This window comes from Aptenodytes patagonicus, chromosome 1 (assembly GCF_965638725.1).
Source record: "Aptenodytes patagonicus chromosome 1, bAptPat1.pri.cur, whole genome shotgun sequence".
NCBI classification, from domain to species: Eukaryota; Metazoa; Chordata; class Aves; order Sphenisciformes; family Spheniscidae; genus Aptenodytes; species Aptenodytes patagonicus.
In genome coordinates this window covers 97,791,163-97,807,587 of record NC_134949.1, presented here as the reverse complement: position 1 = coordinate 97,807,587, position 16,425 = coordinate 97,791,163, and the positions used below count along the sequence as shown (strand labels likewise).

At 37.5% G+C, this 16,425-nt stretch overlaps 1 protein-coding gene across 2 annotated transcripts in view; it reads left to right on the top strand.

The window, feature by feature from the left end:
- CBLB (Cbl proto-oncogene B) overlaps positions 1 to 16,425 on the top strand; it is a 136,111-nt gene that overhangs the window by 107,276 nt on the left and 12,410 nt on the right. For both annotated transcript variants that reach the window (XM_076350328.1, XM_076350334.1), the window contains exons 14-17: positions 7,848 to 7,991; positions 12,553 to 12,641; positions 12,741 to 12,872; positions 14,182 to 14,319. In XM_076350328.1, coding sequence (XP_076206443.1) covers positions 7,848 to 7,991; positions 12,553 to 12,641; positions 12,741 to 12,872; positions 14,182 to 14,319 — 503 coding nt within the window. The remainder of the gene's footprint in view (positions 1 to 7,847; positions 7,992 to 12,552; positions 12,642 to 12,740; positions 12,873 to 14,181; positions 14,320 to 16,425) is intronic.

The window sequence follows — 16,425 nt, the reverse complement described above, 5'->3', positions numbered from 1 at the left end:
AATGTTGTCATGTAATCAATCCCCTCTATAGATTGATCTCCTTGGATTGACTACTCCTTCCATGATACAATGCAACCCCTGGGATGTTCCCACACCCTGTAGTCAGAAAGAGAAAGAAATAACTCTGATAGACAAACCAAATACTTTTCATATTCCAAAGCAAATTGAATTCGGAGGAGGGGAAGATTCTTGTTTTTATTTTTCATAGTGTTGAAATAACAAAGCATTCTACTTCATGCAAATCCCATTTTTTACTCAGATTTTTGCAAATGTAGCATAGAATCAAAGTACAATGTATACATACACCATACAGCGTTCATTGGAAATTCCACGGGATATCATAGCAATGTGGACAGGCACAAAATCCATGTCAAGCCAATCCAAAACTAGAATGTGTGAATTTAGCTTGGTCAAAAGAAGTATCTTCATTAACTGAAGTCTTCTGAATAGAAAACTGACTTATACCAGCCAAAAGAAAATCTTCATTTGCTAAAACCAAACTCCATAAACTTTTCAGGAAGAAATTAACTTTCATTTTTGGTTTGGTTTTCTACTTAAACATTTTAAAAAATATATAGCATGTTTTAAATTTTAATTTTTAAAATGTAAAAATATCAATATATAACCTAGGGGTAAGAAGTTCAAATTATCTAATTAACAACTACTAAAATGTCACATGGAATGGCTGTTAAAAACTGATCATTTTATGTTGTTTCTTGAAACACTAATATGTCTATTTTAAATTGATTTCAAATTAAGTTTTTGTTACCGCTAGAAAACACCCCAATAATCTATAATAGTGTGTGGCAATATGTAGGTGGAAAAACTAGGCGGGGGGAATCTTCAAAAATAGAAAGTTTAATAAGTTTAGTATTTCCACCAGCCACAACAATTGCTTTCAAAAAGATAACCTAAAAAATATTTAGCATAATTTAATTTGAAATGTCAGAGAGAATATTTTTACAACGTATTTTTTTCTACTGTTAAATTGACTGCACTAAGCCCTCATAAATATGTTGAACTGTACTTGATGCAAAATACCATTTCTTTCCCCAGCTGTGCTACTACAATCAAGCTGGTGCAAGTTTCTCATTTTTTTCTACTTTCCGATCTCTGCAGAGTTGTGGCTTGAGAGCTAGTTTGTTTCATACAGCTGCAAGGCATTTTATTTTTTCTAGTTATTATCTTAAGTCTGTAATTTCAAAGGTTTGACTGAAGGATACATTGTCCGTGAATGAAATGTCCTAGTCTAAATAATGAGGAGGCAAAATGTCCCTTAGTTGAAATTTCACAATTCTAAAATATCCTTACTTAACTTGTTTGATCATTTTACTGAATAAGACATTACAAATATGACTTTTTTTCTTTTTTCTTTACTAAATTACATTAATAGAAAAGCACTAGTGTCTCTTTTTTCTGGAAACAGTCCTGATTTATTTTCATTTTACTAAATTGATTATTATTAACCATACTTTAATAATGAATTGTTGGACTCATGTTAACCAAGCATCTGATTTTTATTTTCCACTCAGCCACTATCCTGCTGACCCTACATGTTAAAACAGTTATTCTTTTATTGGCGTGCTATAATTATGTCAGATTATTTTTAGCAGCTTTGATCAAATTGCTATTTTATTCTTGAAAAGATAAATAAAATTTTTATGTCAAAGATACAGAACCATTCTTCCCAAAACTTAGAAATGTTCAAGTTAAATAGTATTTGTTTTATTCCTGTGAGTAGGTCCCGTTTTGCTACATCAATAGAAAATTGGCCTCTGTCTCGAAAGTGCTTTATACCACCGTGATGTTTTCTGTGAGAGCATGTCTATTTTTGAGTATGTCATGAGACATCCAATTCCAAGTGCCTTTTTTATTCTATAAATCTGTTAAGAATATCTAGTTGCTTTGAGGTAGTTGAGGGGAAAGTAGCACCGAAAGGTATTTCTCCTCTTGCTATCCCTTCTATCTTGCTAAGAAACTTCAAAGGTGAAATCATAGTTCCGTTAAAGGCAACTGTGGCTTGGAAATCCTGGCTCCCTTGAAATCAGCCTTTGGCATGGCACTTCTCCAGCAGCGTTAGAAGGAGCACTGCTGACGTGAAGGTTCTAGACATCTGAGAGATGGTGCCCTGGAGGACACAATGTGCCTTTAGCTCATAGCTTGACAGGCCAGTGTGTTTGGATGCATCAGCTGTTCTGTGGTAATTCTCATTGCATTGCAGGCTTACCCTGTGACAAATAGAAAATTGTGTCCTCCTCTATGAATGAAGGTGAACTGCTTTGTATACACTTTGGTTTTAAGGGTAGAGCACACTCAAGGGCAGTTGACAAGTGTTGACTTGATCATGTGGTCCATATAACTTAACAGTTACTTTGCTGAAACAGAGTTTGCTTTTGAGGCCTTACAAGATTAATGCTTTTGTCTGCACTAGCAAGTAGTACTCTGCACAGGACAGAAGAGTTGATAGTGAGGACCTGATGTCTGTACTGTGCATGTTATGGGGCAGCAGTTCAACTAGCTATAGTCTTGTCCCATGAATGTGAACAGTCTTTAGCAATCAGAACATAGTAGGGGCACACTTGGAGTGTATCATGGATTTTAATTTAATCTGAACAGTATGCAAGTTGTGCACTCCTCAGTGCAAATCAAAGCATGGTAAGTGGGGAGATTGAAGGGATTCATTTCAAAAGCACAGTCCTGATCCAGACTGAAATACATGGACTGCAAGTTCATCATGTCTAAGTTCTGTGAATCAGTTTACCAGTAAATGATGGAAGGGGAACCTTTTTCCCTGAGATACTTCTAAATAAGTGTGAGATGTTGGTTTCCCTGGAGTTCTGTTTACAACTCAGCTGGACATGAAATGACTCAACAAAAATGAATTCTCACATCTTTTCCTATTTTGCCTTTGGCCCTTGCTGCTCAGTAGGATAAGAGAGATTGACATCTAGCCTTCGGTTCAACAAATCAGAAAATACAAAGTCATCACTTACCAGAATGTAATTCTGACTTTCAATTTTAAAATATTTCCACTTAAGGAGTAGGAGGAGAAACTAGAGAATATATAAATACAGTGTACTGGTCAGTTTTGTATTCCTCTGTACACAAATCTTCTAAAGATGTAAGAGTAATGAAGTGTTTTAAAGTGTAATTATAGAAAATTTCACCAGCTTGATAAACAGATGCCTAAGTGTTTCATGTCTTCGCTTATAATGACAATGTTCATCTGTTTAGTTACAAAAAACTGTAAAATATTTGTGTGTTTATCTTACTAGGTGGTTTTGTGTAGAACAATAGAGTTAGTCTTAGAACAATAGAGATTTAATAAAACAATTTGATCTTGAAGACATTTCAATAATCATGGAAAAATGGGATAGACATCTAGCAGAACAATGCAAAAGATGTTTGGAGTCAAATATCATTACAATTAGAGTAAATTGGAAGAGCAATATGATTTTTTTTAAAATATGAATGCTGAAATATTAGTAAAATATAATGTAAGTATAGGACAATTTTAGGACCCTAGTGGAGAGTAAATTAGCTCTATGTTAGTACTCTAACTCTTCTACTGCTTTACAACTCAAAAGCACCTTTCAAATATTAATCACATAATAATATTTACAACCTGGCAAATATTTTCCTTACTTTAAAGGTAGCGAAAAGGAGACATTCCTAGTGTGAAGGACTTTTCTAAGGCTACACAGTATTCAGAAGCAGGAGACTTGGAACTTATGTCTTTAATAGCTCCAAACTAGTAACAATTTCTCAGCAGTGCAATAATGTTGGGAAATTGATTTTGGCATTTATATACACACTGGTATCCTGTGAATAAAGGTGTAGCTTTGTTATATCATAAGTTAGGTTCTTGTGTCTACTGAATAAATAAGAAGAGAAGCAGGGGCATGAACTAGGTGAAGAGGGGAAAACTTCTTTTATATTCCCCGAGTATACCAAATTTATTTAGTTTGTAAATTGTCAGTAAGTAAATCCTCCAGCTTTTCTGTCTGAGAACTGTTTTTATCAGGAAGCTGATAAGACTAGCTATTATAATGCTGTACTTAGTTCAGGTGATGATCAGGCTCTTAGTTTTACTCTGTAGATGTCCTTAAAAAAAATTAACTGAATTCACAGTATTCCAGGAATCAAAATCTCTTCTATAACCAGCTTCAGATAGGGCCTTCAGAGAAGGGGGTTTTGGTTGTTTTTTCCTAGTAATAGCCTTTGAAGAGGGCTTCAAACAATACTACCAACCTGATTTGGTCAGTCTTGGACAGTTGCTATTGGACATTTCTGGTCTAGATATTAATATTTCAAACATTGCTATCTGCAGAAGCCAGCAGTTCAATTTGTGATTAGTTTCAAAAAACACAGGCTTATATATACACATATATATATAAAAAAAAAAATCTCCAGAACATGCTGGATTGCCATGTAAGAATGATTGCACATCCACAGAAATGAGAAAGTTTATTCTTTGTGGGACTTTCAACTGTCTACCTGAGAATGCTACAGAGTTCTCATTGTCCTGGTACATTTTTACCTTCTGTTCTTTAAATGGCTGTATAGCAGTGACACAAACCTCTTGTCCATCTAAGAAATCAAAGATGGAAAAAACAATTTCACACTGCATTGCTGTGTGAAATTTTGCTCCCTCTACAGAAGGTGGTTGAAAACTGCAATAGAGAGTTTGCAGTTCAGTGCCATAAATCTTCATTCCCCCTGTCTTTGGCTCGTATGTCTTTGCAAAAGAAGTTGGATTCCCATCTTTCATGAGCTTGTTTCTGAAGTCAGAAGTATGACTGGAGGCTTGCCAATGTGATGCCCATCTACAAGAAGGGACGGAAGGAGGATCCGGGGAACTACAGGCCTGTCAGCCTGACCTCGGTGCCGGGGAAGATTATGGAGCAGTTCATCTTGAGGGCGCTCACAAGGCATGTGCGGGACAACCAGGCGATCAGGCCCAGCCAGCACGGGTCCATGAGAGGCAGGTCCTGCTTGACCAACCTGATCTCCTGCTATGACCAGGGGACCCGCCTAGTGGATGAGGGAAAGGCTGTGGATGTGGTCTACCTCGACTTCAGTAAGGCCTTTTGACACCGTCTCCCACAGCATTCTCCTAGAGAAGCTGGCGGCTCACGGCTTAGACAGGTGTACTCTGCGCTGGGTCAAAAACTGGCTGGACGGCCGGGCCCAGAGAGTTGTGGTGAATGGAGTTCAATCCAGTTGGCGGCCGGTCACGAGTGGTGTTCCCCAGGGCTCAGTTTTGGGGCCGGTCTTGTTCAATATCTTTATCAATGATCTGGATGAGGGGATCGAGTGCACCCTCAGTGGGTTTGCAGACGACACCAAGTTGGGCGAGAGTGTTGATCTGCTCGAGGGTAGGAAGGCTCTGCAGAGGGACCTGGACAGGCTGGATCGATGGGCCGAGGCCAACTGTATGAGATTTAACAAGGCCAAGTGCCGGGTCCTGCACCCGGGTCACAACAACCCCGTGCAACACTACAGGCTTGGGGAAGAGTGGCTGGAAAGCTGCTTGTCGGAAAAGGACCTGGGGGTGCTGGTTGACAGCCGGCTGAACATGAGCCAGCAGTGTGCCCAGGTGGCCAAGAAGGCCAATGGCATCCTGGCCTGTATCAGAAATAGTGTGGCCAGCAGGAGTAGGGAAGTGATCGTGCCCCTGTGCTCGGCACTGGTGAGGCCGCACCTCAAATACTGTGTTCAGTTTTGGGCCCCTCACTACAAGAAGGACGTTGAGGTGCTGGAGCGTGTCCAGAGAAGGGCAACGAGGCTGGTGAGGGATCTGGAGAACAAGTCTTATGAGGAGTGGCTGAGGGAACTGGGGTTGTTTAGCCTGGAGAAAAGGAGGCTGAGGGGAGACCTCATCGCTCTTTACAACTACCTGAAAGGAGGTTGTAGCGAGGTGGGTGTTGGTCTCTTCTCCCAGGTAACGGGCGACAGGATGAGAGGAAATGGCCTCAAGTTGCTCCAGGGGAGGTTTAGATTGGACATGAGGAAAAATGTCTTTACTGAAAGAGTGGTTAAACATTGGAACAGGCTGCCCAGGGAAGTGGTTGAGTCCCCATCCCTGGAGGTATTTAAAAGCCGTGTAGATGAGGCGCTTAGGGACATGGTTTAGTGGGCATGGTGGTGTTGGGTTGACGGTTGGACTTGATGATCTTAGAGGTCTTTTCCAACCTTAATGATTCTATGACTCTGTGGTTCTAAGTATATTACTGATTGAAGGAAAAAGTGTCTGAGAAGTTACAAGTATCTAGGGAGCTCTAGACTGAATATATTCAGACAAAAGGAGCACATCTGCCCCCTTCTTTCTCCCTTTATTTATTTATTTATTTAGTCATTTAGTGACTGGGTAGTACTCATGGGAGTTAGTTATTTGTTTTTTTTTCACAGAATACCTGGATGTTCTGAAGTCATGTGCCATCATCTACAGTAAATAGTGAAAGATGTATATTTTTCCTTTGTGAAGAAGTATGCTGTGTGAGTCAGGTGCTGCTTGTGTTGAAAAAATGAGGAGATGGGCCTGGCCTGTCATTTCAGCTCTTGCCCTTATGATAAAATCAAACTAATTAGACCACAGGAAGAGAAAGTGTGTTCACTCCCTTCTTATATTTCCTTATAGTCCTTAAGAACTTCCCTAAATGATGTATGAAGTAGATGTATCTTGTAATGTAGCATGTAGTTCAGCTCAGGGGCCATTAGCCATCAAAATGGCTATGGATGCATTGCACATCTTTATCCAAGGTCTTCCAGCTGTTGGCTTTTTTTGTGGCAAAGAATAAAGGTGCTATTCACTGCATAATGTAATATCCAGATGATTTTTGAAGTTCTACACTTATTGTTCTTCATGTTCAGCTAGTTTAAGAATCAAACTTCTGTTTGTGGTTTTCATGTAAGGTCAAGCTGAAGTTAAATTAAGTCCTTAATGTAAGCTTTTGTATTTCAGATGTTTTATGAGTTTCTTATTTATCTTAATGTATTGGAGTAATTGCTATAAACAGAGGAGCTTTATGTATAAAAGAGTAGATTATGTTGATTGCTAGTCCTATAACCTAGCTAGTTATATTTTATGAAGGCCAGAAGATAATGCTGAGCTTGTTAATATCTAACAAAATTACTTTTCCCAGACTGCTCACTAAAATGAAGGTTTTGCCCATCATTTTGTTTACACTCATATAACAGAAAACTAAATAGTAGGAGTTAGTTTTTTGTTTTAAAAGAAATCTAATATCCAGCAGTATTCTCCATGATGGAACTTGTTACCTGTAAATGGAGATTGTAAAGTCTACCTCTTTCCTGGGCTTCCACTGCTTTCAAAAAGTGACATAAATCACTATTTGGGAGGACAATTAAAGACAATTATCCTTTGAAGTAAAAATAATTTAAAATACAGGCAAATTCTGGGAGTTTGATAATGTTATGGCTGGAACAAGACTTCACTGAAAGGGTGAATGTCCGCTGCCTCACTGAGCCCTGCTAAATACTATTTGCCCTGAATTAACTTTTGTTTAATTCTTTTGTTAAGTGCAAACAGGTTAAGCCTTGTAAGTGCCTATTTAGTACTCTAATTCTTTGCAATTCTCTGCTATGTGGTGCTGGCTTAAAGTAGCTAACTCTTAGAAGGTCAGCTGCCCTTTTCTCTGTGCATTCTCAGTGACAAAAAAGCCAGTAACCTGGCTTAGTTATAGTTTGACATAGTGTTTTTGTTACCTTATATGTAGCAGATGTGTATTAAGGATGTTTAGGCTAAAGAAGGGTATTTTCTGTATTATACTGAGGTCAATTATGTAACAGTTCAAGCAAAACTGATCTTTTTCTCATCTCCTTAGGTGCCCTGTTCCTTCAGCAAATTCTCTGTCTGATAAATCAAGGGATCACACAGATGATGATGATGAATACAAAGTTCCTTCTTCACATCCTGTAATACTGAGCTCACAACCACCTCATAGTCATAATATAAAACCTCTTGCTCGGTAAGGTCATTTAGCAGCCTTGACGGCATATTTACAGAAACACTGCTTTTTCCAAAATTTAACTGGATTCAACATCTATAATGATGGTTAAGCTTGTCTGCTTTCTAAAATGTCTTATCTTTTCAAGCTTGGATTACTTATGCCTCTGTTTCATTTGAGCACCACCACAGTCATAAACCTGTGTTCACTTTTTTGTATCTCTGCTGTGTCAGAACTGGGTATTTTTTGCGTTTGAATACCATTTCTGCAGTTGATCCTTTTTTCCCTTAGGTTGAAGTTTTCAGAACTGACCAGGAGATTCAACCCTCACAACTCTTGCAAATTTAATTTTTAGGACAATTGTGTGACTGAAATTCCCAAAGTCAGCTTTGAAAATCTTGAACTTTCACGTTTTATATAATTCATGTTAAGAAGCAACGCAGTACTGAAAAATATGTGAATTGGCAGCTGTATGTACATACTTTTATTTTCTTTTTGTCCCATGTGTACTATGTCTTTTTGGCTTTTTGAGCCTGTTTCACAGTATATTTTCTTTGTGCTTCTCAGGAAGAGAATGTTTTTTTTAAATTCAGATGGAATATATCTCTTTTGCTTTAAATGTGTTCTAAAATAATATCTCCAAACTGTCACAGTTCTGAATTATTAACGAATTATGGCAAGGAGATTTGGGACATGGCAACTGAAAGCTGTGTCATTCCTGGTGAACTTCTTGGTCTTTGACTCATAAAAAAAAATCTGAATGTCTGGAATTAAGAGAATAAGTCTTGGGAAAAAGAAGGGCCAATTCTCTACTGGTCTCGTAGGTCAAAAGTACGATTAAAATAAAGTATTGATCTAAAAAGTTCAGACTCTTCTGCTATTAAAAAAATGCAGTGACATATTGCATTTTTTCCTCTTTCTGTCAAGAATGTGATGTCAAGGACCCACCATCAATAAAGCTCAACATGTCTCTCATCCCAAAATTAGCCAATTACAATTTTTAGACCTCTTTAATCAGACATTTAGAACAGGTGGAAAAAAGGTCATAGTCTGATCACTCCTTGCATGCAGGTTAAAAATTCTGTCTTTATTAGAAATGCTGATCCAACCTTCACTGCGTAGATGTGAATATTACACAGTTGTCTGAGCTTTATAGTCTTGAGTACTTAAATTCCTATCTACCCTATAAGGCTTTAAAAAAAAAAAAAAAAATCAATTATGAATAAAACTCTCAATGTTGGCCAAGCAAAAAAAATGGGAAGGAAAAAAGAAAATAATTCCAAGGTCCTAATCCTTTTTACCTATGCCATTTTTTATCTGAGCGTGTTGTGCTTCTGCACGGGAATGTCTTTCTGTACCATGCAAGTCATCTGATAGAGGCTGAATTGCTTGCATGACTAGAGTTACACAGGTTGTAACCTTTCTTAGACAAGAAGTAGTCTGCAACAGAAGAGAGTAGTATGTGGACAGATTACCTTGGTTTAGCAGCTTCTGAGGGCTATGTCTAGGTTAGTAAGTAGTGTGGTGCAATAGGAGTGGGTCTGCAGAGGGCACCAATTGATTCCAAGGTCCTCACATCCACACTGTATGTTTTGGGAAGTTTTGGATTCAGACTAGCCCTAACATGGTCCTGTGGCTAGAATACCCTTTAGTAATTGGAGCACATTGGATGAGCTCCCGCAGGACATCTTTTGAGTTAACATCATCCAGAAGCAATTGAGTCTGCAAGCTCTGAGACCTCTCTGCAATGTAAACCAAAGTGCTGTAAGTGGGGATGACTTGTGGGGATTTGTTTCAATTCATACTCCTGACCTGAACTAAAATGCTAATATCTAGGTGCACCCTGAAAGATTCTTGAGATAATAAACACCTGGAAAACTAGAAACTTCTCTTTTTCTGGTATCCTTCTTTTGCAGGAAAAAAAAAAAAGAAAGAGTTGAGTGTTTTCAATTGGCTGGTACAGGATTTCACCAGGCCATTAGAATTATTAATGGAGACTGTAGATTGGAAAGCTGATTTCAAAGTTTTTTCTAGGTTTTAGTTTATTTGTTAGCTAGCGTACTTGGTCTTGCAGTTATGGTGGGTGTTTTGGCATTAATCCAGGACTTGCTACAAAGAAAATACCTCAGTTTGCCATTCAGATTGCTCTATGATTAAAACCACCAACTCTTCTTATGATATATTCTAATAAGAATTTTAACTCGAAACAAACCATTCTCCTAAGCATTAAAAAAAAAGAAAATCCTGTTGAATATTTGTGTATGAATATATATGATGTTCCATGTACTTAAAATGACTCCTTTTAGCTAATGTCACTGCTTAGATGTGAAAGCTGAGATAAAGCTTTCAAAAAGAACCTTGATTCTGGTTGATGCTGTATTCTTTTAATGTGCTTCTTTTAATCTCATGGAGAGGTGTGTGTCAATAAAAGCTTAACTTTTCAGTATTGTCTAGAAAAACTGTTAAGAACAATTTTTATTATTTTTTTTTAATTGTCATAAATTCTTAGCACCTTTCAGTTCCGTCCCCCAGTGTTACCTCTTATCTCTTTCCTAAGTGTTGCTTCCTCCATTCTTGGATAGTACTTAGAGATTTCAGTAAACTAAAGAGCCTACAAAATTACTTCTGGATGTTTTGTAATTTAGGAACTATGTCATTCTTCCATCCTACCCCCAAATTTGCATTGCCTCTCAGACTTTTTGCTCTTTTACCAGTAGATATGACAATGCTAAAAATATTGCAAGAATAATACAAAAAATGATTCACAGTCTTATTTTCTGGCAGATCAATTAATTGTCTGGTTTGTTACAGCTGGTCATCTCTTCCCAGGTATGGGGCAAGTTCAGCAATAAGAAATGGAGGGAAAAAATTTCAGCATTACTAATTAGGCTACTATTAGAAGAATGATACATTATTACATTCACTATCCTTTCCTAATAAAGGTTTTTCCAAAAGGAAAAGGACAGAAGGCTTGCTTGTTTAGTACTCATTTGCTGCCTTTTTTTCTGGTGTTTACTGTTGATGTAAACAGGTATTTCAGCATGATTTGTAAACTGATCACTTAACTGGGCTTATTATGACCGGAAGACTTCTGAAGTGGTGCCGTGTTAAGTTATCTTAGTGCCTGTGGCAGATGCAGAATAGATTGAAATTAAAGTAGAAAATGTCCTTAGTTATTTAGTGTATATGCTGAGGAGTCAAAAGAAGTGTTGCATCCACTGCATTTGAGAGATTGAACCAATCTAATTTCAAAGATAGAAGCAACACTTCCTCTACCACTTCCCTGGGGAAATTAATTCATAACAAAACAGCTCTTACCATTAGTTTTTTTGTTTTGGTTTGGTTTTTTAAGTCTTGTAATTATTCTTACATTGATTTCATTACTCCTAGTTATAACCCTTGGGACCACAAACACAATTTCACTTCCTCTTTCCTGTTCATATATTTTAAATGATTCCAGACCTTTATTCATCCCTCCTTTCCATATGGCTGAAGCTGATAGGTTTATTAATGTTTGTACTACTGGTAAAAACCCATGATCCAAAATTTTAGCTGTATATAGCTCTAGCAGATTTGCTACTATTTAGTAATAATGGTGCACGGTGGGCTGGGATTTTTATTTTTAAGCTGGAATTGTTTAGTGTGGTGGCCTTTTTCCAAAGAAACTCTGGTTCTTTCTGAATATGCAGGGTCCACAGTTACAATGACAGGAGTAATTTCCCAGTTCTTTCACATTCATTTAAACAACATATAATAATTTGAAAAGGCTTTTGTTCTGGTTTTCTGTGCAGTATTTGAACAGAGTCATCTTACAAAAATCATCTCCAATATTTTTCTGACAAGATTATAGGCAACTTTATACTGTTTGGTTTAGATGATATTCATGTTTAATTTGATGCTGTTTAATTTTGAGGGCGTAATATGCTTCCATTTTAAAAAACTAGTAAACTGTGGTAGAAGTATCAGTGAGACTCAGCTTTTTGATACAGAAATGAATAGGCGCCTTCAAAACTGCTTTGGCTAGTTCAATTTTTTTTTTTTTTAAAATGTTTGGCTAAGAGTTTAGTTGAAATTTGTTATTGCTAGTGGTGTGTTGTTCTGTTCCAGCTTTTTTTGTTGTTTTGTTTTGTTTTGTTTAATGACTTTTCTGTGTACTTCAGCATGGATAATTACCAAAATCCACATTTCCCTTTACCATATTTCTGCTAGGGAAAATTCAACAGCTGGGAAAGCAAAATAGGATTGAGTCTGTGACTGAACTGTGTGAATAAACTAATGACCTGAGCTCTGAAGTGAGGACTATGTTTAATGTTAGTTCTTCCTCTATCTTGTATTGCAGCCTTGAGTTAAGTTATTTAAGCCATGTCAGTATCCCACCGAGAAAGCAGTATAATTCTTCAAAGGAGTTTTTTGACAGTTAACCAGTATCTGCTCTCAATATAAAAACTGTAAAGTTTAAAATTGGTGCAGCTTATCGTCTTTCATTCGTTTCCATATGACTGCCAGCTTGGGTACTTGGTCACTGTGGGAATTTATACTTGGCTAACTGGTTGATTGCTTCCTGTTTTATGTCTGTCTTCAGGGTGTGTGAGAATGGTCAGTGTGCTGGAGTAACGAATGGGACACACAGTACTACTTCTGAGATGAAGAAATCAAAACATCCAGAGTTAGGTACGTTTTTATTTTTCATTACTTAGCAAGAAAATTTACTCTGTGCTGCTCTAGGGGTACAGCAAGAAAACATTCACTTCTTGTGATTGTGTCATTCAGGAGATGTCTATGATGCACCTACTGTTCCGGTACCTTTGCCACCTGCACGACCTCCTACCAGAGACAACCCAAAACACAGCTCTTTGCTCAACAGGACACCCTCCGATTATGATCTTCTGGTGCCCCCTTTAGGTTGCAGACTTTTTGCTGATTACATTTGATGGTTAACATTGCCTAGATGAACCAAATGCCATGTTTATTGAAAAACAACCAATGTTGAGTATGTTAAGACTACCAAACAAGCTATGGGCTAAATATTACAGCTGTAAGTCACTATTTGTGTCAATGATCTGTACTTGGTATCTGTCTGTGAGCCCTCATGGAAGACAGATGAAAAGGCATACTAAATCTGTATTCAAGCTATAAAGAAAAGCAAAACCATTTTTCTTAAAATAAATTATAATTTTTTGGCCCTTAATATGAAGTTTGAGCATTGCAATTTAATGCAAGAGTCGAGGGTTTTTCCTATTGTAGGAATTAAATAATTCCACTTCTTTTATCAAATACAAAGAAGAATGCCAAAGAGGTGGTATTTAAGTCAAAGAAAACTAAATTAAATTAGTAAGTTTGTTTCTGGGTTTTTTCTACTATGAAGGGACAGTTCAAAACTCACTGCTGCCTACAACTACCAAAAGCTATCTTTTCCAACCCCAATTTCTGTTCTGTTCTCCTACACAAAAGTCAGTGAGCTCTGCATATATACTGGGGCTGTTCTTGGCCACCACCCACACCTTCATTGACAAACTCAGCTGCATGATTGTTAGACTGCAGGGTATGTGTCATCATCCAATTTTCTGGTTCCATAAAACCTTTTGAACATTTGCTATGTTCCTGCACTGTACTCTCTCTGGTCCCTGAAGTGTTCCTGAGTTATGACAGTACATAGAATTGAAGGCAGAACAACACCTAAAAATCACACTGCTTGGTAACCCTAATCCTGTCTGCACCACCTTTGTGTAAGGGGTACATTCTTTTGCCAAGCCCTAGAAAATTCAGTTTATATCTGGGGTCAGAGCTTTAGAACAGCAGATAAAGATAATGCACAGTATAAATGTAGCAGATTCGAACACCGATGCTGACTACATTGAATATAAGTATTTTTGCTTAGCCACTGAAACATAGCTGTTATTCTACAGTGATATTCAGTGAAAGCTTTCATTATAATACACTCTTTGCAATTGAGCCACTAAAAGAAATCTCTTCCCCCATCCCAGAAAAGAAACTGAGCACTGCAAAAGGTCATTCAGAGCATGTTTTGGAAGAGGATTGTGCATAGTAAGAGTCAGGTTTACAATTTCATTACTGGAGTCACTGAGCTGCCAGATGAACCCTAGGAGTAATGGCCTCAGCAGCCAGAGAAAAATAAATTTTAAGCTTTGCTCTTTATTCTACAGTTCTTAATGAAGTTTTGCTCATCTAATAATTCTTTTCTAAAATGCAGGCGAAGATGCGTTTGATAGCTCACCCCCTTCACTACCACCACCACCACCACCTGCTCGGCACAGTGTGATTGAGCACACAAAACCTGCTGGCTCAGGTAGCCGACCTCCTTCAGGACATGAACTGTTCCTTCATTCTGGTAGGAATACAAAGAAAAGAACGTGTTTTATTTACTGTTCCTTTACTTCAGAAGCTTATCTGTTCTGTGATAAAGTTGTCATCAGGCTTCAGAAGTCTGTTTTGTCTATACTTCATTATACAAAAAATTAAAAAATAGGGGTTTTTAAATGGTGGAGATGAAACAACTCAATATAAAAAGACTTAACTTTTCATTATCACAAAGTAAAGAAATAAGGTCAATATTTTTATATCAGGCTAGACATTTTAGTAAATTGTACTCTTCTAGTAAGAGTTGTTACTTGTGAAGTGCCAAGTTTTCTGTTGTAATCTGTAATACTAGTCTATATGCTTTTGTCAACTCCATTGTTTTCTATAGTAAAACATAATTCATGGGGTTTATTTTCAAGTTGGAACTTGGGGAAAAACTGGAAAATAAGGGAAAGGAACATCCTGCTTTGTTAGAACTGTTGTAAAATTTTGTTGTAAAACTATATTAATTGTGAGCACAGTTGCAGGCGCCTGTGGTTCATAACCTTTTTGATAAGTCAATTTTTTACCTATCTCTCCCCATGAATCACTGTGATGCTTTTTCAGTCCAGTATTTTGCTTGTAAAGGATATAAAAGCTATGTTCACAATTTATGAATTTTGTCTTTGAATTGAAAAGTGTTTGATTGTCAGGTTAATTAAGTTGAATACATTTGCTGCTGATTGTACAGATTAAAACAGGATTTTTGTGGGTTATAGTGCATACCTGTGAAGTGACTTTTTTTTCTCTGTGGAAGCTTCCAAAGGATATTGATGTCTTAAGTTTACCTGTCCCAGGAATATTTTCAGTGATTATCTACCTTGTGGTGCGGTTAGATGTCTTCCTCCTTCTATCTATTTTTCTTAGAAGCTGTATGGAGAGGGATAAATGAAATGTTTTGGCAACGGTATCACAGGAATGCCAGAAAGTAGATGACAAGCAGTCATGTGCAACTCCATGATAGCCTGACAGGTTGTCAGGCGTTTGGCTGACCTTTGCGAATGATACTAGCTGTGGGATGAAAGTGAGCTAGTTTAGGTTGAACTGGAATGACCTTTTATGGAATGTTTTTATTATTCAGTCCAGTCTGAATGGGTGCCTCAATTGTATCACCTGATGCAGAAACACATACTGCGCCATTCAGTTCTAATGGGAATGGAGAGGAAAAATAGAAGCCCTCACACACAGATGCACACAAGCTCCGTTGATCTGTGTGCAGTTGCCAGAAACATGCAGAGTTTTAAATTACTAAGTGTTATTTCCAAATAATCTAAGAAACATCACTGATAGTGTTAAAAAACATTTAATGGCTTTTAGTTAAAAATCTGGAAAATGTGTCTGTGGCCATGTATTGTTCTTCATATTTGCATAGTGAATACAATCTTATAGTAGCAGTTTTAATTAATCTTATAAGTGTCTACATCTACTTAGGCATACATGGTTGTGTGGATTGGTCTTTTCTTATTCATATGGTATTTCTAAAGCCATATTACTCACTTTGCATCTTATCAAATAAACTGCTGTAGATGATTTATGATGAGTTTTGATGATTGGTTTCCGTACAAGTCTTGGGGGTGATTTCTCAGCTATCCATCAGAGCCTGTCAGATTAGAAGAATAATCTCATCATCAACAACAGCAAAAAGTTGCACTCACATACAAACACTCTTATGAGTCCAGAGAAGAAGCCGGGTGCAGGATGTTGTTAACACTTGCTCAGCTGCATCCTCAATAGCCAAATAGCCAAAAAAAAAAGGACACAATATGCCAGGACTATATATTTCTCTCATTTTAAAAATTCTGTTCCTGTAATCAGCAGAGAGAACTGAAAAGCCTAGTCACAGCCTTTACCAGTCCCTGTAATATTTACCCATAGCTGGGATTGTATGAATAGGAAATCTGCCCTGCAGTCTTTGTGAACTGCAAAGCATAGAAGTGTTACCAAGCTCTAACCAAACTGAATAGCTGGGATATTTCTAATTGTGCTGCTTCAGGCTTTGCAACCTCTGCCATGCTTTGCCAGCCACAATCCTAGCAGTGTCAGGGTTGGGTAATTGAAAGGTGCCCCATGGATGTAAACAAAAGAGCCATGGTCAGTG